At 50.9% G+C, this 21,242-nt stretch overlaps 1 protein-coding gene across 2 annotated transcripts in view; it reads left to right on the top strand.

Moving 5' to 3' along the window:
* Positions 1-18,051, top strand: part of FBLN7 (fibulin 7) — a 32,272-nt gene extending 14,221 nt beyond the window's left edge. The window contains exons 2-9 of one of the 2 annotated variants that reach the window (XM_036028279.1): positions 2,266-2,316; positions 3,067-3,226; positions 6,822-6,992; positions 11,322-11,447; positions 13,377-13,514; positions 14,408-14,545; positions 15,960-16,098; positions 17,355-18,051. In XM_036028279.1, coding sequence (XP_035884172.1) covers positions 2,266-2,316; positions 3,067-3,226; positions 6,822-6,992; positions 11,322-11,447; positions 13,377-13,514; positions 14,408-14,545; positions 15,960-16,098; positions 17,355-17,727 — 1,296 coding nt within the window. In that variant the 3' untranslated portion in view covers positions 17,728-18,051. The remainder of the gene's footprint in view (positions 1-2,265; positions 2,317-3,066; positions 3,227-6,821; positions 6,993-11,321; positions 11,448-13,376; positions 13,515-14,407; positions 14,546-15,959; positions 16,099-17,354) is intronic. The other variant, XM_036028278.1, reaches the window with a different exon arrangement.
* Positions 18,052-21,242: the final 3,191 nt, after the last annotated feature.

Genomic DNA, 21,242 nt, shown 5'->3' with positions numbered 1-21,242 from the left:
CTAGTGGCCATGCCGGCCTGCACTGCCACCAGCGGAGCACAACCTCGCCAGCACTCGTTCATTGATTTGTTGGCAGTAGCCACTCTGACAGGTGTGAGGTCATGTCTCACTGTGGTTTTGATTTGCATCTCCCTCATTAGTGATGCTGCACACCTTTTCATGTACCTGTTGGTTATCCGTATGTCCTCTTTGGGAGAATGTTTATTTATATCCTCTGCCCATTTTTAAATAGGATTATTTGCTGTTGACTTGTATGAGTTATTTATATATTTTGAATGGTAATCCCTTATCTGATGTATTATTTGATATATTATCATTATTTTCTCCCATGCAGTAGGCTACCTTCTCATTTGGTTGATGGTTTCCTTTGTTGTGCAAAAGCTTTTTAGTTTGATGTGCTCCCACTTGTTTATTTTGCTTTTGCTGTGAAATCCAAAAAATCATCACCAAGATTGGTGTTAAGGAGCTTACTACCTATGTTTCCTTCTAGGAGATTTATGGTTTCACATTTTACAGTCAAAGTTTGAATCCAGCTTGAGTTGGTATCTGTGTATGGTGCTGGATAGGGGTCTTGTTCTGTTCTTTTGCCTGTGGCTGTTCTGTTTTCCCAATACCACTGGTTGAAGAGACTCTCCTTCCCCCATTGTATGTTCTTGGCTCTTTTGTCCTAACTAGTTGACCATCTGTGCGTAGATTTACTTCTAGGCTCACAAGGATCTTCTTCAATCACACCATGTTCCGTTAGCGTCATCCCTGAGAGGGCCAGGGCTTCCCAACCCGCCCTCAGCAAGTCCTCCCACAGCTTCCCCCTCTCCCCCCCGCCTTTGTGTTCTTGGTCTGAAGGTTTTCCATTACAACTGAATAAGCCAGTCTCACCCCTAATGAGCACTTAGGGGAAAGCAGCTGGTGCCCAGTTTCCACGGTGCGGGTGTTAAGAAGGGCTCCGTGAAGTGTCTCTGGACTCGGAGGAGAGCTGTGCCCAGGCCTAGCAGCACTGGGTTAGACACGCTTGGCTGCTGGGACCATTCCCCTTCGCACATGCTCCCCTTCTTTCTCTACTTCCTGGGGCCCCATGTCACCCCCGTGTTCTCGACAGAGATCTTGGACTAACCTTTTCTCCACAATTTCAAAACAGTCCTTCCGTGTCCGTGGTGCAGCTCCAGCCCAGGGAGCCCCCTCCCAGCTAGAGAGGCAGGTGCTTGCTTAGCTCAGCCTGGGGAGGGATGTTCCCTTCACTTCACTGCCTCTCCACTTCTGGCCCCACCATCCACACTACCCAACCTGAAATTTGCACGAGAGTTAGAAATTCACTTCTGTGGGATATTTTGCTTGGGCCATCAAGTTACCAACTCCTAATGCAAATGAATCAAGAAGACCCCTCACCACACAGGAGCCTGCGGAGAACGAATGAGATAGGGCACAAGGCAGTACAGAGAGTCTCTGACAGCTAGGGTGGCCAGGGGCGGGAGCCAGCGGGGTCCCCAGCCTGGCTCCACTGCTCCTAAGCCCCATGATCTGGGGAAAGCTGTTGGATGTCCAGCCTCTCTGTCTTCACCTGCGACAGACACAATCCCAAGCTTTTCTCATGGGGTTGCTCCAGCCAGTAATACTCTTTGAGGTGGCCAACAGCTTTGTAAATTGTGAACTTCACAAATGTAAATCACACAGAGCCATGGAGCCATCTATAAAGCAGCTCTTTTTTAAGGAAGAGGATGTGGGTGTGGGAAACCAGGGCAGGATAGGATGGCTGCACAGTGCTGGGCAGGTAGGGCCGCAGGAGGCCACTGGCCGGGTGCTCTGGGCCAGGGTGGGAAGGACACGTGGGGGAGGAAGAAGGAGACAAACAAAGCTCCTCTTCCCAGCAGCTGCTTAGGGCCAGGCCCCGTCAGGTCCTGGTCAGGGTGGATGGAGCCAAGAATTCCCCATGGGTTCACAGGTTCCAGGGGCAGCTGGGGATTCAGCTTTGTCAAAAGCGCCCATTGAATCAGCCTGGTGAGTCATCTGTTTGGCAAACTCTCCAAGGTGCAGCGGCCTGGCAGCCTCCCTGGGAGAGCAGTGGTGACTCTATTTCCACCCTGGTGGCCAGGCCAGAGGCCCCGTGACTCCCCGCTGCCCTGACACCCTTTTAGAAAAAAATCAAATTATAAAACTAATACTCACTGTAGAAAAAAATTAAACATAAAAATTTAAATGAAAAATGATCCATAAGCCTTTCACTGCAGAAAACCATCATCATCTTCTTAATGTTTTCCTTTTTCTGTGCAGGTAATGAGTCAGGTCAGACCGGGCCATGCTGAGGTAACGCACAGCCCCAAGGTGAGCCCCAAGGCCGAGGCCCTATCACCCCCCACTGTATTCACCGCGGCACTCCCCCTACCCCCTCAAGTCTTGCAGACAACTGAGACTGGGAACCTTAAAGCTCCTATCACTAAAAATGATGCTGGATGTTGCTTTAAGTTAGTCTGTATCATGAACAGCGAAAGCCTCCTTATTCTGTTCTTTTTTTTTTAGCTTTTAAAATATTATCAGAGCTGGGTGTTGACTTTTGTTAAATGTTTCCTTAACTCTATTGAGTTTCTTATTTACCCTGTTACATTTTTAAAGTATGTGAACCATGGAGCATTCCTGGTTTCCCTGTTTTATAGGCTGTATTGCCCACCTGGTTTTAACAAGTACAAGGGAGAAAGAAAGAAAAAGTTTACAGAGGCCCATGTTCAGAGCATTAATTTAGAAGGAAGAGCTGGGGAAGTCTTGGAGTAAAGACTACTGATTATAAGGCACTTTGGGTACAAATCATTGTCCACCCACCCAATCACGTAGCATCATCAATTTTGCTCTTTGCTCTGAAGATAGGAGTTTTTCTTCTGTCAAAGGGTGAATGGGGGCTGCGATACATGTGGTTGGGGTGTCATTTGGTCCAGTGGGAACTCTAGGCACGGAAAAATACCCACAAGGCCACCTTCATATCATCCTTTGGGCCAGGGCTCTGGGTGGCTTCCGGAAGCCCAGAGCAAGTGAACCAGCTGTAGTGGGTGGTGGTGGTGGTGGTGATCTTTCTGTCCCCAGAACTGCCTCAACAAGCAGCAGGTCCTCACGGCCATCCGCCAGTTGCAGCAGCTGCTGAAGGTTCAGGAGACCCGCTTCAGCGAGGGCCTCCGCAGTGTGAGGAGCCGGCTGGCCGCGCTGCAGAGCTCTGCGAACAGAGTGGGTCTGGACGGCCCCCCAGGTGGGTCCCCTAGTTGGCACCACTGGGCACAGGATATTTAGGCCCTTCGCCTGTGGGTTCTCTCCCATCCCCACCTGTCACTCTTCACCGTGTCTTACAGCGGATTCCCAGGCCTCTCCCTGCCTCATCTGCTGCTTCCTGCAGAACTCCTCCCTGTCTGAATGTCACTGGTTTCCTCTTAGAGCTTTTCATTCTAGGCTTCACAGTACTCATGCCTACATATTATGTTCACAGGACCCTCAAAAGTCACCACCTTTACAGCAAGAACTTTTCCCTTCCCTGTCCCCACCCAGGTAGATTCCAGTTCCTCCAGTGTGAAGTTTTAAAATTGAACACTAACTTTTAGAAGACTGTTAAGTGCACAGGAAAACGGAGTGGCAAGCACAGAGAGTTCCCACACATGCCCTCCCTGAACACATGCAATGTCCCCATCACTACCAGCTACACCAGGGTGGCGCACCTGGTACCATCCATGAACCAATGCTGGCTGCAGTTTTTGCAGGCATGAAGACTAGTCCTCCAACAGGGGTCTCCCACTCGTGCCAGTGGGGCGGGGCTGAGCACACATCTGACTGCCTGGCGAGGTTACAGTGAGTGGCTCTGACCGACGCTGGGGTGTTCTCTTGTTTGTCCCAGTAAGAGCTTTCGCATTGCCAAGACCCAGAAGTGGGTGGCGGGATTTCCTCTGGTCTCTTCTCAGGTTGATAGGGTCTCAGGTTGGGGGTGGGGAGGCAGGAGCCTATGTTGTATCTGACATCATTCACGCACTTAATATGAATTATCAAGGACCTTCTTGGTTGTATGAGATGACGTTTCCCAGGGAAGGTGCTGGATTTCATACCTTTTCAGAGATAATGGTATCCAATCCAGAGTCTCAACAGCCCCGAGTCAACTCCTGGTTTCCTCAGCATCCCTGGTGCACAGCCAGACTGTTAGCCAGGCCCCTCAACTCTTCTAGGCAATGTGGGCTCCTTGGGGGGCCCAGCACGGCCAGACACCAGGAAGCAAGCTAGAGCGCCTACCCTTTCTCCTACAGATGGGAAACCGAGGCCAAAAGAAGTGAGTTAGCAGTAGCAGGTTCCAGATCTAGTGACTTCTCCTGCTGCAGGCCCAACTCCACAGATCCTATCTGTTTTCATGGGACCAGAGATGCCTGCAGCAGCTGGGGGTTTCAAAGAAGAACCTGCAGCAGATAGTTTGTGAAACCACCGCCTGGCCCTGACTGGTGTGTTGTCCTGCAAACCAAAAGGTTGCCCGTTGGGTTCCTGGTCAGGGCACATGCCCAAGGGGAGGGCCAGGTCCCTGGTAGGTGTGCATCTGAGAGGCAACTGATCGATGTTTCTCTCCCACATCAATGTTTCTCTCCTTCTCTTTCTCCCTCCCATCCCCTCTCTCCAAAAATAAATGAATAAAATGTTTTTTAAAAATCCCACAGGCCTGTATTAGAGGCCTCCATTGAGTAATACAGAGAGAAAGGTATATTGTTAAATCACTAATCTTCTTGTTCTCAGATTCAGGGTCTTTCTTCCTTGAAGAAATTTTTAGGCGGTCAATTCTCTTTTTTAAAAAAATGCCACCATTCATTCTGTCTGTCCTGTGTGTTGGACATGGGGGCCAGCAGCTGTCGGGACCCCCACCACAGGGTGGGGTGACCGCACCTGGGTCACAGGAGCCAGAAGCTTGCCCCAGATCAAACTGCAAGGTAGTGAGAAATTAGCTTTTGCTTTTTTTTTTTAAGGGCATTTTCTGAGAGTTGGGAAGAATGATTTCTAGTTCAGCAGAATCCCAGGCCTTCCGTTTCTGGCTTCTGTGCTAAGTATCCCCTGCTGCTTTCCCAACTTTTCTTTCCTGGGAACGTTTCATTCACTTCCCATCACCAGAGTAGCTCTCGCTGATCTCATTCCGTGTACGTCGACCTCACTGCAATAAGGTGCAGGGGGCTTCTCTGTGGCCCGCAGACTCACTGGGATGTGTTTGCAGTGACATGAACCAGCCGTGGGGCGCACTGTCCACGGGGCGCACCGTCCACCGGACAGGTGGTTTTGGTTCCCACTTGGGAAGTGACTGCAAATTGATTTTTACATTTTTAAAGAATTAATTAGTTAATTAGTTAATTAATTTTTATTCTCACCCAAGGACATGCTTATTCATTTTAGAGAGAAGGGAAAGGAGGGAGAGAAACATCGATATGAGAGACAAACTAGTGTTGCCTCTGGTCCTCGCCCCAAGTGGGGACCGAACTCTCAACCTGGTCATGCACTCTGACCAGGAATTGAACCTGTGACCTTTCAGTTTACGGGATGCTGCTTCAACTGAGTGAGCCACACTGCAAATTGATTTGAAATTATGTATATCCATTCTCTACTTGAACTAACATTTGTTGAGCACCAGCTGTGTGCCAGGGACTGTTTTATCTGTGCAGGTATGGTTTACCTGTGGGTTACTCCAGCAGGTGGTTTCCCTTTTCTGACCGTTTTAAAGATTTTCCACCACAAAGAGACTGCAGTCCTTCCCCCTTGACATTGGTCCCCCTTACATTCCTCAGACCTGCCAGGCACTGGCTTGTCCCCTCTGTCCTCCTGGGTTCTGCGTGGTTATGTCTCCACCATCTTCCCCTCTTGGCTCCAGGGAGGCCTCCCCTGGCCCCTCGCTCAGGACCTCACCCTCACTGTGCAGCCCAGCACTGTTCCCTGCTTTGTTTTCCATGTGACACTTATCACCTCTTACCTCACTCTGCCCTTTGCACTTGGATCTCGGTTATCTATGGCCTCTCCATCACTAGAAAGAGCTTCTGAGAGCAGGGATTTGTCTGTTTTGTTCACTGATTAGCCCAAGTGCCTGGCACATAGTTAGAACACAATAGATACTTGTTTACTTACTCAGGGGTTCAAGGACCATTTATGGGGTGCTCACTATGGGGTAGGCGCTGAACTGGACTGGGCAAGCAGCAGGGACATAGGCCAGGCATAGTCCCCCCTTGAGTTGCATCCTGGAGACAGATGTGGAAACTGGCAACAGATGTGGAAACAAACATGGTGATAAGATGCTTCCAGGGGTCACAAATCCAGGAAGGAAACAAAGGGAGCTCACGGCATAACAGGTGCCCTAGGAGGTTTCAGCAAATTGTGGTGGGCAGAGAACCATCTGGGAGGGGCTTACATTCAGGTGGAGACCCATGGGAGTGGGAAAGAGCCAGAGATGGGACTTTCTGGGGAGAGAACATTCCAGGCAGAGAGAAGAGTAGAAGCCAAGGCCTATGTGTGGGGCTGAACCCAGCCTGAAGCTCCAAGAGTGGGGAGCACAGCTGTGCAGTGTCAGCACAGCTGTGGGGAGTCCCACTCTGACCTCTCTGCGTGGTGAGGCCCACAAACAGCACCCAGTGTCCCTGAGCCATGGTCTTCTCATCTTTCACGGAGTGGGCAGTTATCACCCATGGCAAGCATGCTCTGTGGATTTACTGAGACATGACAATTAAAATGTCCAGCCTGGCATGTAGCCTGGAGTAGGCCCTCCGCAGAGAGGCACCAGAGGACGAGAAGCCTGGTCGCTGAGAGTGCTGCCTAAATTTCTGTGGTCCTTCCTTTTCTCCTTATAGTTTCCTGCCCTGCTCTGAACGCCCCTCCAGATGGCAGAAAGTTTGGAAGCAAGTACTTAGTGGATCACGAAGTCCATTTTACCTGCGACCCTGGGTTCCAGCTGGTTGGGCCTAGCAGCGTGGTGTGCCTTCCCAACGGCACCTGGACAGGGGAGCAGCCCCGCTGCAGAGGTTGGTCCCTCCTAACCCGCCCCGGGGGCTGGGCCCATCGCAGCCCTGCAAGGCCTCACTAGGGAGAACGGGTCATCCTTTGGAACAATTTCTGCCTGATTCCCCCCACCACTCCTCAACCGCAGGGCAGCAGCCACCGTGTCTGATGACTCAGCTCCATCTGCAGGAGCACCCTAAATCCCCCCAACAATTTAGTCTTGTTTTGTGTATGGGGAAATTGAGGCACAGAAGGATCATGTCCAAGGCCACAGCGCTGAGGGGCAGGCTGAGCTGATTCACACCCAGACACTCTGACCCTGCAGTCTGTTCCTCAACATCTCACTCTGCTCTTACAGATGCTGGGGCAAGATGCCTTCTGTGGTTATGGGGCGGACATGAGGAGACACTGCACAGAAACGCTCCTCGTGGCTAATTCGTTCTGGGGCTGCAGTTTGTTTTCGAGGCTGTTGGTGACCAGAGGGCTTGAAGAAATTCCTCAGGTGTCCTTTGTGACTATTTTGGGACTTGGTGTAGACTGACTCCAGGGGAGACCGCTGGGTGAGAGCGAGGCATGAAAGGCTTCTCTTCTCTCTGTTGGACTTGAAAACAGTGCTTTCTTGATGTTGAGGTAAATCAGACCTGGCACATATTACATTTTGGCTTTTCAAAAATTTATGGTCAAAACTTCACGCATACCAGTCATTCTCAGGGCAGGCTTCATAGGACATCTGCTGGGGCAGAACATCCATGATTTTAGCCCAGGAATTGAAGAGGGAATTCGGGTATTACATGAACAAGTAGGTTTGGAAGAGCAGCATTGGAATGCACAAGTAACTTGCAACTATACAGGAGCATCAGAAAATGTGCCGTCTCTCCAGAGGAGCGTGGGTTGGCCTGGGAGGCGCAGGACAAGCAGCACCACATTCATGGGTCTGGACTTTGTTTCCCCTCTCCTGGCAAAAAAGGGTTTGAAGGGTGGTTACAGGTACCACCAGCTTGCAGACCAGTCGGGAGATACAAGCTGCGTGACAGGCAGACACACCGGGGGCAGTACCAGTACCTGTACTTCCCCTTGATCCTGAAAGATTCCCATCACCGGATGGAGCTACAAAGAAAAGAAAAAGAGGTTTTTTTCCTGCTGATGAGAGCTCTTAGGAGTTACTCTCTTAACCACTTTCCTACACATCCTACAGTCATTTGTGAATTACTCCTGGGACTTGCTTATCTTGTAACTGGGAGTTTGTGCCTTTGCTCTGTATCCTTATAAACTGGGAGTGAACTCCAGAGGCTTGACCAGACTCAGGTGAGAGTTTGTTTTGTTCAGGTGAGACAGCACTATAGACTTCTGCTGGGTAGTTCCAGCTACACCTTGGTGACATCCACCACCCACATGGGGACATTTCCTCAGTCAGCTCCTCAAGAAGATCCTAAGGGCAATCCACCAACTTTCAAAAAAGTGTAATTTTACCACTGGGTGTCATCTTGACTGGGTATAAAACACCTGTCTCACATTTTTTTCCTTGAGTATCTTCAATACATTCCTCTGAATCTTCTGTTTTAATTGGTACTGTTCTTGACATCATGACTAAGAAGACTTTCTGCCTGGATGCCAAAGGATATTTTCTTTTTCTTTCTTTTGTGTTTATTGATTTGAGAGAGAGAGAGAGAGAGAGAGAGAGAGGCAAAGAGAGAGAGAAACATCAATTTGATTTGTTGTTCCACTTATTTGTGCATTCATTGGTTGATTCTTGTATGTGCCCCGACCTGGGATTGAACCTGCAACCTTGGTGTATTAGGAAATGCTCCAACCAACTGAGCTACCTGGCCAGGGCCTAATTTTTTCTTTTTCTTTTCTTAAAAAAAATTCAATAGTTTTATTAGGCTCTATCTCAGTGCTGGTCTTCCTGGGCCAATTTCCTCAGGTGTGGGCTCATCTTTCCGATAGCCCATCTCTGTTTCTTGAGCAGTCCGGCCCCTCAGAACTCTCAGGGTGCTCAGGACAAGCCCCAATATTGTGGAGACTCTATGGGAGGAGAATCCAAATTGAGCCCAACAAGGAAAATCGGGGCAAATGAAAGAGGTGGTCCAGAGAAGAGTCGGGGGGGGGGGGGGGGTGAAAAGGGCAAAGCTGAGCAGGGTGACCCACGCCGAAAACAACATAACCATGACATTGGCGGTTCGGGAGTCAGAAAAAGTCCACAGGAAACTTACTTCTGCAGCACATGAGTAATGGGAAAGGACTTGTCAAATCCTGTGCACACTGTAATAGGAAAACAGACAATAAAGTCTACAGATGGTGAAGAAATGCCAGGGAGCTATAACTAATATTTCTAAACAAGCAGCCAGAAATTTAAAAAAGATAAAAACTATGATAGGATGGCATAACGAAAAATTACTAAACCTCAGAAGTGAGGTGATGGGAGAACTGGAAAGTTTGAAACCAGATGACAGAAATGCAGGAAAGAATTGGAAGTAAGGGGACAAGAAATCAGATCACGCATGCGAACCACTGAGCCCACTTCCAGGGCAACCGTAAGTGCTCACTGAGCAGCAAGCGCGTCCACAGAGTCAACGCTGGGCTTTCGCCTCCCGGCCTCTCCACAGCTCCTCCAGCCCCTCTTCATAGCTCTGAAATCGCCATGCATGTAACTGAGTGCCACTGCCTGAGACAGATGCGATGTGGTGACAGCTGGACTTCAGTCAGGACACCAGGGGGCACCGGGACTGGGCCCCCAGCCATGGCTCGCCTCCAAGCGTGGATGAAGATAAGAAAGAGTCTGTGTGGCCCCATCTAGAAATGAAAACCTTGGGCCACGAGATCCCAAGGAGGAGGGTCTGGGACACCTGGGCACAGCCCCCACCCCGCCTGTACCCCATTGTCCAGGTGCAGCCAGGCTCCGTGCTTCTGCTGGAGGCCAGGCCAGAGACAGATTGTGGCTCTGGTCCCACTGGGGCCAGACTGAAAGACACTAGTGTTCACGCCCTGGCTTCGTGCCCACAACTTCATGGCCTCGTGGTCTGCAGCTTGCAGGCTTTGCTGGTGAGAAAGGATGGGAGCTGGACAACAGGGTGGAAACGGGAGCTCCGAGCCCTGTGGCTTTGTGTGCAGTGCAGTTCCAGTCATGTCCCTGGAGTCGGGTCGTCTGAACCCAGAGCCTGAGGGGGCAGCACAGCCAGGCTGAGGTTTCTGAGAAGTTGAGATGGCACCTCCCAGGACAAGCAGGATCTCATGATCTGGGTCCTTCTATGAGGAGTGCAAACCATGTCCTAGATTACAAGACACCCCAGTCATGAGGACGCCAACCGTCCACATGAGGCTGCTGTTCTCATCAGGAGCAAAGACCTTTCCTTCCTCTCGATGGACACGGCAGGAAGGGATGCTCTGGTACAACTCAGGACAAGTTTCCGACTCGCCCTCCCCAGGGTGCATGGTCCGCTCGGTGGGCCCACAGACCTGCCTCTGGTGCTGGAATGCTGCCACCAAAGCTGGGCTTAAGGAGTTCACAAAATGTGGATAGGGCCTGAGGGTTTCAAAAGATCATTATTTTCATATTAAGAAAATTTATAAATGTCCATTGTGGAAAAATGCGAGAGGACAAAAAAGCATAAATAAGAAAAAGTACCACACAGAGAAAAACCTATTAAACTTTTAAATATGTATCTCTCTCTATATAGCTTTTCCACAGGACTGTTGTATAGATGAGCAAGGAATAGTTTCCTTTTCCAACATTAAGGAGAGGCCAAGGGTCAGGAGAACTCTGGTCCCATAGGAGGGCTTCTTGGAGGGACTGGAAAGAATGCATTTCCCCATCTCTGTACAATTCATGGGCCATCCCCCCCTCAGCAACCTTAAAACTCCTCTTAGTTCCTGTCTGAAAGTGTCTATCTGCGTGCTGGCTGACAGGGGCAGGCAATGGGCTTCAGGTTGAGAGCTTCAGGTCAGCCAGGCCACGTGGCTTGCTGAGTGGAGGGTGGGCTGCAGCTCAGCTTCTGCATTGGGGGCAGTGTTAGGGGCAGAGAGGGGAGGCGGAGAGCTGGAGTCCAACTGCCTTGTAAAGAATGTTCACCCATCTTTGTGTTTCGTTTGTTTTAGAGTCAGAACTCAGTCACTCTTGTTTGAAAATTATTTCTTTTTTTTTTAAGATTTTATTTATTTATTTTTAGAGAGGGAAAGGTGGGAGAGAGAGAGAGAGAGAGAGAGAAACATCAATGTGCGGTTGCTGGGGGTTATGGCCTGCAACCCATGCATGTACCCTGGCTGGGAATTGAACCTGGGACACTTTGGTTCCCAGCCCGTGCTCAATCCACTGAGCTACGCCAGCCAGGGCTGAAAATTATTTCTGTTCCTAGATATCAGCGAATGCTCCAGCCAGCCATGTCAAAATGGTGGGACGTGTTTAGAAGGAGTCAACCAGTACACATGCCTTTGTCCTCCAGGAAGGACCGGGAGCCGCTGTCAGCACCCGGCCCAGACAGGTGTGTAGCTGTACAGGGTAGGGTGAGAATGTCCGCTGCGGGGGGCTGTGGTCAAGGGTCACCAGATGCAGGCAGGTCAGTGAGTGGGCTCTTCCTCCCCACGTCACATCCACTGATCTCTCCGGTTCCCTGAAGCGGTTACTGGGGATGGAGTTTGGCTCTTTTGTGAACCCAGAATTTTCATCCTTTTCATGGAAGAAAATTCAGAGGGAAGGACTGACTCACAACCTAAAAACTCCCCAGATTGGGGTTGGACCTGAGATGTTTCCCTGCTGCCACCTTCCCTGGTCAGTTTTTCCTCTGCAGACTGACCAGCAGAGTGGCTTTTCCTTCCCAACTCCCAGTAACACTCCCATCACATTCTCGAAGTCCGTAGTTACTGTTAGGAGTCAGGTGTCTTTAGAGCTGGGTGACTGTTCCTCTGACCAGTGGTGAGGTCGTCCACATGGGGGCCCAACGTCCCTCCAGCCAGAAGGTCTGGAAGACACACAGCAGCTGCTGTGCAGAGACGGGACAATCCGATACGGAAGCTACAGGGTAGATGGCAGTTCCCACACTGTGGTGCAACCAAAATGTCCTATATAAAAAAGTCAGATCCTAAATGTCCTATTCCTTTGCCCCCAGACCTTGGCATGTCCTCTGATTTTTGTGTGGCATCTCAGTGTGGGGAGGAGGAACACGTGGCTTGTAGGAGCTTTGTCAATACTTGATGTCCTTGTGGACCTGCCCAGGGTCACACTTAAGTGTTGCCCCCAGAGATTTGCTGCTTTATGTATCTTGATTCTGTTCAGCCTGCTGGGAGTTTTCTCCGATGAGGCTGCTCTCCCGGGAGCCCAGAGGCCCCACTAACTAGCTCCTGTGTCCGGAGAGGGGCGTGCGGGGGTGGGGGCTGCTCTCTGGGTAAACTGAGGTGGGAGGCAGGCCCACTGCCTCCACAACTTACACGCAGGACAAAAAAAGAAATGGACCCCCTTTCAACCCAGATGTGCTGGTGCTGGACACTGACAGACCTTTAGGCAATTGTTCCTCAGGCCCAGGGGCACCTTATGTATAAAGTATCCCAAGACAGGGCACCCCACCGGGAAGAGAAGGAGGGACAAAGCCAGCTCCTTCCTCACAGAATCCATAGACCTCCCAGCAGACACCAGGCTGCTTGCTCACCTGTGTCTTCCTAACTCCTTGAGGAAAGCCTTTGTTCTGGTGCCCTTTCTTTTTTTCTATTGTGGTAAAATATAAAAAACATAAAATTGACCATTTAACCATTTTAAGTGTGCAGTTCGGTGGCCTTAAGTGCAGTTGCATTGTTGCACAACCACCCATCCCCAGAACTTTTGTCGCATCGCAAATCTGGGACTCGGTGCCCATTCCCCCCCACCCCCATAACCCTTCTGCTTGTGTCATTGAATCCAACTCCTCTAAGGGACCAGTCAAGTGGGGTCCTGCAGCGTGTCTGCTTGTGCACCCCCTCACCTTTACCCTCTACATCTTCCCTAACCATGTGAGAGCTCAAAATTCTTTAAAAACTTCCAAAAACTAACATATTTTTTTTTTGGTTAGAAAATTGATTTCTGTTCTTGGTTAAAAAACAAACAAAAAGCTTAGACACTTTGGAAAAGTAAAAAGGGTACAACACAAAAGAACCCCCAAAAGTGGTGTTTGAACTGCAGCGATGGCTGTTAGCATTGGGTGTGTGGCAAGCTTCTTTGAACAAAGACTCCGGTTTCACCGCCCTGTGACCCAGGCACAGCGTGTGCCTGCTGGTTGTGCTGCATGCCCCTGGGTGGGCCGGTGCGTGGGGTTTTGGTGAATCATGGCCCTTGTTCTCCCACCTTTAGAGTAAGTTCAGAGGGGCTGCAGGTCTGGCTCCCCGGCCCTTCTCCAGGTCGGGCCTGCAGGAGGGGTTGACCCTGACGTGACTTCTCCCCACAGCCGGCCCAGAGCGACTGGCAGACGACCCAGCCTTCAGCAGGGCGCCCCGCTGCGCGCAGGTGGAGAGGACCAGGCACTGCAGCTGTGAGGCCGGTTTCCAACTGAGCCGCGCAGCCGGCGGCGACAGCGTCTGCCAGGGTAGGTAGGCGCGCCGAAGGGGAGGGGACACGGAGCAGGGGTCACATAGGGGCTTCCACCACCGGGGAAGGGCACAGCAGGGGGGGACACAGGAGGGAAGGGGGCTCCTACCGCTCTCCTCCCAGGCGCACCCAATCCTCACCCAGGGCACAAAGGAGAAGCATGGTCTCAGAGAGCCTGCCCACTGTGGTTTTAGGTCATTGTTGACCTAGTGTCTGCTAAGACGGTCACTAAGATGGAGCTAACACCTAGATAATTTGGGAGGGGAAAAGTCATGAGAAAGTAGCCAGAGGATCCCAGGCTCACTCCCAGTTAGAACCTGGCGGGGCCTCAATCCGAGCCCTGCATACTAGTCTGACACAGCCCTGAGCTCCTCCTCCCTGCACCCTGGCTCGAGTCAACAGGGGTGGGGGCTGCCCTGGTAGACTGCTGAGCTGAGCAGGTGCCTGGGGCTCATCCTGGCCCCTTCTGGGCTTAGCTTTACCAGCAGGGCCACTTCTAGTAACCATCCTGATCACCAAAGCGCCTTCCGAAAAGCACTCAAACCAGTGGTCCAGGCCTGAATGAGACTTGGTCAGTTGGTGCCAACGACCTCATTGTACAGCAGCACAAACCAGACCCTCTCCCTCCATTCCCAACCATGGGGCCACAGACCAGGCCGGCAGTCTGGGGCTGCAGTGGGCTGGCTCTCTGGGCTGCCTGGTGCTAGGCCAGCCTCTATGGGGTCTCCCTTTCCTCTTTCACCAGCCTGGTCAGCTCCCTCACTCCTCCCTATGCCTTCTGGGCCCTTGACTCAGGAGAATGGGGATGTGCCTGGCCTCCTTCCCATGTTCTGCTGGGGACAGGGCTCACTGCATGGCTTCTAGACTCACACCAGGCACTTCTGTCCCTAGATGTGAATGAGTGTGAGCTCTACAGGCAGGAGGGACGGCCCCGGCTCTGCATGCACACCTGTGTGAACACACCCGGCTCCTACCGCTGTGCTTGCCCCAGCGGGTACCGGACCCTGCCTGACCGGAAGAGCTGTGAGGGTGAGTGACCCTGCACCAGAGGCAGGTGCTGCAGGGCAGAAGAGGGGCTCTCTGCACCTGGTCACTTGCTGTTCCCGTGACCTACCAGGACTTCAGAATGGGGATGCAGTGGGTGTTAGGGAGTCAAAGTCTCAGCTATATTCAATCTTTTAAAAACCACCCACTAAGGGACTTCTCAAATCAGGCTACACCATCATTGACATAAATAGGAAAGAGAATTACTTAACCATCCTGGCAAATAGTCTCTTTCGACCTTGTGCAAGTAACTGTTTTCAGGGTCGGGTTATGTCCTCGCACTCAGCAATGCTTTCAGCCAAGACTGGACCCAAAGGAAGAGCAGCCAGTTGGTCTCCATGTCCTGCAGTGTGAGGAGACGTGAGGCTCCTGGCATAATGCGTCTCCTCCGCAGCCATGCAGGCCTGTGTCGGCCTCTGAAAGGGATGCACCTTACAGTCACTCTGTCCTAGTGTGGTCCCCCTGGGTATCTGCCCTGGAACCCCAATGTCATACAGGGTCTCTGGGTTCCAGAAGACTGGGTCTGCTGCCCCAGGCCTCCCTCACATTAGAGGAGGGACAGACCTGTGTCCTCCGCTGTCACCCATGGAGACAGGACACAGAAGAGAGCTTTGAGCTGCTGGGGGAGAGGGAGGGAGAGAGGGCAGAGGGCTCCTCCATAGGCTGTGGGAATGAGGAGGCGGCTCCCCAGTGACACCCTATTGAGGTTCCACTGCAGGACTCAGAGGAATGGGTAGCTTGGGACTGGAGCAGGAGAAGGTATCAGATAGCAATCATCCATCCATACATCTGTCATTCCATCTTTCTCATTCATTTGTCTGTCCATCTGTCCATCCGCCCACCCATCTTTTCCATCCATCTACCCATCCACGCATGCATTCATCTATTCACACACCAACCCATCCATCGTCATCCATCTCTCTCATCCAAGCACCCATCCATCCATCTCTCTCATCAATCTATCTCTTTCATCCATCCATCCATCCATCCATCCATCCAGCTCTTATCCATCCATCTGTCCTTCCTGCAGTGGGAAAGCTCACCTTTGAAGGGAGCAGGAACTCATACAAAAGAGTGACACCATCTGCATTGGGTGTGGGGTGAGGCTGAGTAAGAAGCTTTTAGCAACTTGATCATTAAGGGCATGATACCAGCCATGGAGGGGAGACTCAGGCCCCTTGGCTGAGGAGGAGGCACATCTGGCAGGAGCACTCTTGTGCTGCCCAGCCCCTCTATAAGCTCTCATACCCAGGAGGGAGGACAGGATCGGAGGGGAGAGTTCCCCGCTCTAAGAAACAGTGTGAATGTTGGGAAAGCTCACCACATGTGGGACACCACGTTCCAGTGGCCCCGTCAGTGACGGAGGGGACTTCACCCTCACTGGGTGCCCATATTTCAGATGTTGATGAGTGTGTGAGCCCACAGCACCTGTGTCCCCGGGGAACCACGTGCATCAACACTGGGGGAGGCTTCCAGTGCGTCAGTCCTGAGTGCCCCGAGAGCAGTGGCAATGTGAGCTATGTGAAGACATCTCCCTTGTGAGTATCCCAGGGTGGTGGGGCTGCATTTTCCAAAGGTTCTTGCGAGAAGGTGCATTTACATCTGAGAAAAGAGGAAAAGCGAGGAGCTGGGAGTCTGGGTTCCCTTTAGTGGTTACATGACCTGCATTGGTGTTCTGTGCAATCGGGACCCAGTTTGTCCCGACAGCAGTAACTTTCCAGTGCTGCCTGCTGACACGGGGGGTGGTGGCACTCAGCCCCACAGTGCCGCACTCCAGGGAGGGAAGACTGCTGAGTGATGTGGCCAGGAGGCAGGTGCACATCACCCCGATGGGGGAGGATCGCCTTCCTGTGCTCACACAGCACACCCTGCACACTTTGTAACATTGTATCACCTGGCTTTTCCACTGGCGCTAGAAGGTTTGGCTTCTAGGAACCTCAGCACTTAATGGAGCTCTTTCTTTTCAAAAGGTGAGAGCCAGGCCTTTAAGGGAGAAAAACTACAACTATGACAAAGTACATGCAGTTTCTTCTGAAAAAGATCACAAGAGCTCTAGCTTCGTCTTTAGAATGAATCGACTTCCCAAGCTCAGACACCTGGATGTTTTGGGGTGAGGGTGGCCACAGCAGAGTGGAAGCAGTGAGAAAAGCAGTGCCCTGAGAGTAGCAGCTATTAGTGAGAGGGAAGACCTCAGGAGCCACTGAGTGAAGAGGGGCCTACATGTCATAGCCTTGGGGCCATCCTTAATTAACAGCCAGATGTGATGCTGGACCTGCATTAATTACCATGTTGTGATTCACTAAGTTAGCTTATCTGCATCAGTGTTTGTGTGGGCAACGTCAGAAGCCCTTCCTCATGACCCCGACCCAGATGGTTAAGGCAGACGGGCGTTCACCACCTGTGGAGTGCTGCAATGCAGGATGTTGCCAGTTGCCTGCTAGAGGTCTCAGCATGTGCAGAAGGGTGCCTGCTTGAATACCAGCATTGCCAATGCTATTTAACCTTCCGTGGCATTATTCTTCTGTAAAAGCTATAGTGATAGCATACATGCACATTCACACGGAAACGTGCAAATACACACACATGAGGGTTGGGGGAATGCTTCTTCCTTGGCCACCTGGACACCAGCCACACTCACTTGCTTGTAGCTCTGGGCACCTGTGTTGAGGGACCAGTGGCTGGGAAAGGTCACTCTGGGGGTGTCCATAAGAGGGCAAGCAGGGACAAGCCAGGTCAGGGCAGCCCTCTGCGCCTCCCCAAGGCTGACTGCTTATGTCTTACCTCCCTGACCCAGTCAGTGTGAACGAAACCCCTGCCCCATGGACAGCAGACCCTGCCGCCACCTGCCCAAGACCATCTCCTTCCACTACCTGTCTCTGCCCTCCAACCTGACAACGCCCATCACACTCTTTCGCATGGCCATGGCCTCGGTGCCCGGCCGACCTGGGCCCAACAGCCTTCGGTTCGGCATCGTGGGTGGGAACAGCCGCGGCCACTTCGTGATGCAGCGTGCAGATCGCCAGACGGGGGAGCTGATCCTGGTCCAGACCCTGGAGGGGCCACAGACACTGGAGGTGGACGTTGACATGTCAGAATACCTGGACCGCTCCTTCCAGGCCAACCACGTGTCCAAGGTCACCATCTTTGTGTCCCCATATGACTTCTAAGGGTGCGTGAGTATGGAGTGTGGCGATCAGGGCTCATGTCTCTCCCCCGAAGGCTCAGCCGTGGGCGCTGACTATGAGACACCCCTCCCTGCCTGGCTGCCCGGCTGCTCGTTCACCCAGGGGTCCAGGGCAGCGCTGTGCTCTGGCCACAGCGCACAGAAGGGCCGTCACAACACCTGGGCTGCTGCTGTCACTTCTGTTTCCTGCTTTAAAGTTGTTTCCTTTAATTATGTACTAACTTTTCAAAGTCTCTTTTCCAGGGGAATGGGCAGCTTTTGAAAGTGCTGTGTGAGTGCCTCTGTGAGTTTGAATTAGCGGGAGAGGGGGGCTCGTCAGCCCTGCACTGTCACGGTCATGCTGAGCGTCACACCGTGCATGCCCTGTGCGCACGGCACTGGGGTGGGTCCTTGGCCACCACCCAGAATTCTGCTCTGATCTGTGTCCCCTCTGTGACATGCTTGCCAGCCAGAGAGGGATGCAGGGCCTGGCACCCCACACAGATTCTTCTAGAACAAGATACCAACATTAAAGAATAGATTCTGTCTGAATTAATTCTTTTTAAGAATCGTATCTCAAAACATAGCTGGTATTCTAACTGAATTAATAAAGCTTATTGCTTCTCCCTGCCCACCTTGCCTGTCCCTGAACATGAGCTGGCCCATTCCTTGTGGAAGGGGGCACCTTGTTCTCTTCCCGTCGAGGCTGCACCCACTAAGATAAATGACGGAGAAAGAACACAGGTGAACGTGGGATTGCTCCCCCAGTGGAAATCTGGCCTGACCAAATGACAGATTGATAAGACATCTCCTGGCCCTGAGGAGTTTAAGAAGATGCTTGAATTGCGCTTGACCCCAGGCCTTTTACTTCTGGAGGATGAGCCAGGGGAGATGCCCTCCAGGGACCAGCTAGGGCTGGGCATGGGGCGGGTCCGGGTGGGGTGGGGTGGGAGACACCATTCGGGTTAAAACTTAGAAGTTGGCTGAGGTGTGAGGAAGTTTCAGTGTCCAAATACATATTAATCTAGGTAAGATTTCACCCCAGATGTGTTACTTTAAAACTCTTTGTATTTGCCTTGCTATGACATGGAGCCAGAGGGCATGCGCTGCCAGGTTGGTGGTCAAGCCCACATCAGGATGTTTGTGGGGCGCTATCCTTGTCTTATTTTGTCAGATGAAGAGTGAGACGCACTCAAAAGTTGTCTTTGATGTTTTTCTCCTTCTCCCATGGGCTTGGCTGCCATCTCTTCAGCAACAGAGCCAGGGCTTGAAAATCTGCTTGTCCAGGTTGTTGCGAGACTATGAAAACTGTAGGCCACAGCCTATGTTTCCAAATGCTGGGTGACGGATCAGAAGCCTGCAGGCCACCCAGTCCCCCATACAGAGCACCAGCTGTGAGAGTCCAAGGGCCTGGCCACGTTCTGAGAAGGAAGAAGCACAGCGGCGTGTGCTTTCTCCTTGCTGGGGGCAGGGGTGGCTCCCAGACACGAGCCTCTCACCTCCCCGGTGAGGCGTGCAGAGGGCCCCCAGATCAGGTGTCCCACCTACACTGGTGTACGGTGACTTGGATGCCCCACAGGCCCAGTCTAAAGCAGAAGTTTGCGTCACTGAGATTCGCCATCACAGCACCACGTAGAATGCGGGTGCCTGGGCCCCGCCTGTGGTTCACGCCTGGGCCAGTCTTGGGTAATCTTGTGTTCTCTCTTCTCTCTCACCTCATTTCCCTGTGGAAAATAATTCTCCTTTGTCTTTTTATAGCTCCAACCTGTGCCAGCTCAGAGTCTCTAACAGTTACAGCTAGTAATTTTCACCCATGTCCAGGAAACATAGTTTCATGATGCTTGGCAGCAGGGTTTTAAAGCTTTTTATCACGCACAGTTGCAAACACATTCAAAAGCAGAGAGACTAGTGTAACGAGCTCATGTCTGAATCACCAGCCTTGGTCTTGTTCCGTCTCTCTTCTTGCCCCACCCCTCACCCCACCGTGACAGTTTTGAAGCAGACCCTGGACATCAATCATATCATTACATCTGTACATATTTTAAACATGTTTCTCTAAACCACAAATACTTTCAGAAAGTACAATCTCAATACCAATCATACCTAAAAAATTAGTGATACCTTTATACCTCCAAATATTTTTCCTGTTTGTTTGAATTGGGTCCATTATTTGTAATTTGTTGATATGCCTCTTAAGTCTCCTGTCATCTGTACAATGGATCTCACATCTTAGTTATGTTTGTAGAACCTGGAGGCGTGTTGGAAGATAGTACTGGGTCATTTGTCCTGTAGAATTTCTCACAGTCTGGGTTTTCCTGAGTGCTTCTCTGTTAAGTCTTTTGACATGTTCCTCCATCCCCTCTGTTTCTCATATATCAATATTTATGTCTAGAGATTTAATCAGGGGCCACTTAGGTTTAGTTTTGCAAGACTACCTTCTTGGTAGTAATAGGTGCTTCAGGTGGGAGCCATAGAATCTCTTGTTGACTCTGCTTTTCTGATGTTAGCAGCCTCTGATGTGTATTGATAGAACCAAGACTCCTTTAGGGGCTGCAAATAATATTCTAGTGCTGCTGTTTCTTTTTTGTTTACTAGCTGGCATACTCTGCAAAGAGAAACCTCTTTTCACCAGCTAGTCGGTTATCTTGAGCTTTCATGTGTGTAGGAAAGGCAATGTAAGTCCTTGACTTTCACTCTTTTGTGAGGTCCAGGGTAGACAGGGTGGACACAGTTGTTTTGTTTGCTGAGTACATGATGAACTCATGGTTAGAACACAGTGGATGCATGTTTCCATCCATCGCAGTTACTGTTCTTCCTGTTGCTCAGGTTATGCCCTCTGTGGCCCTCGGAAACTGCTTCGAGTTGGCTGATTCCTTTTGACATGACCCTGGGGGTCTTTGATGGTTTCGTAGTCACCTTGTGTATTCTGTGGCCCAGCCACGACGTCATCCACTTTCCCAGGGACCCTGGTTCCTTTCAGTAGAGAGTGATAATTGTAGATAAAATCTAGGTGCTAGCAGTGCTGTGTGGTAGTGGTTTGGTCTTTGTTTCTTGATTTTAGCAGACAGAACTAGGAAATATGTACTGTTAGCTTTTGTTGTTTTTTAAAGAAAAAAACACCACATGAGTTTATGTTGGTATTTTGAATTCAACTCAGAAGTGCAGGGTTTTTAATATAACCTCATTGACCTTATACCTGCTCTTCTTTCTCTCATCTGGAAAACCGCCTTCTCAAAACCACCAAAGTAATTACATGTTGTCTTAAATCCTCAGAAGAACAATGCCAAAATCATCACAAAAGTAATTACTGAAAACAGTTACAGTTTTCTCCTGCAGTTCTTTCCACCCTTAGGGTCTGTACCTTTAGGGATGCTCAGATGACTGTTTTAAATGAACTTGGAACAGTTCCTCCCTCTGTGGTTTTACCCTAAACTTGAACTATGGTTAGGGTTAGTCACTTGGTGTTGCTTTAAATTCTTAGGGACTGCTTTTTATTTTAATTTTTTAAAATAAACGACT

This window comes from Phyllostomus discolor, chromosome 6 (genome assembly GCF_004126475.2).
Source record: "Phyllostomus discolor isolate MPI-MPIP mPhyDis1 chromosome 6, mPhyDis1.pri.v3, whole genome shotgun sequence".
NCBI classification, from domain to species: domain Eukaryota; kingdom Metazoa; phylum Chordata; class Mammalia; order Chiroptera; family Phyllostomidae; genus Phyllostomus; species Phyllostomus discolor.
The sequence above is the reverse complement of the archived record's forward strand: the minus strand, read 5'-3'. Positions and strand labels throughout refer to the sequence as shown.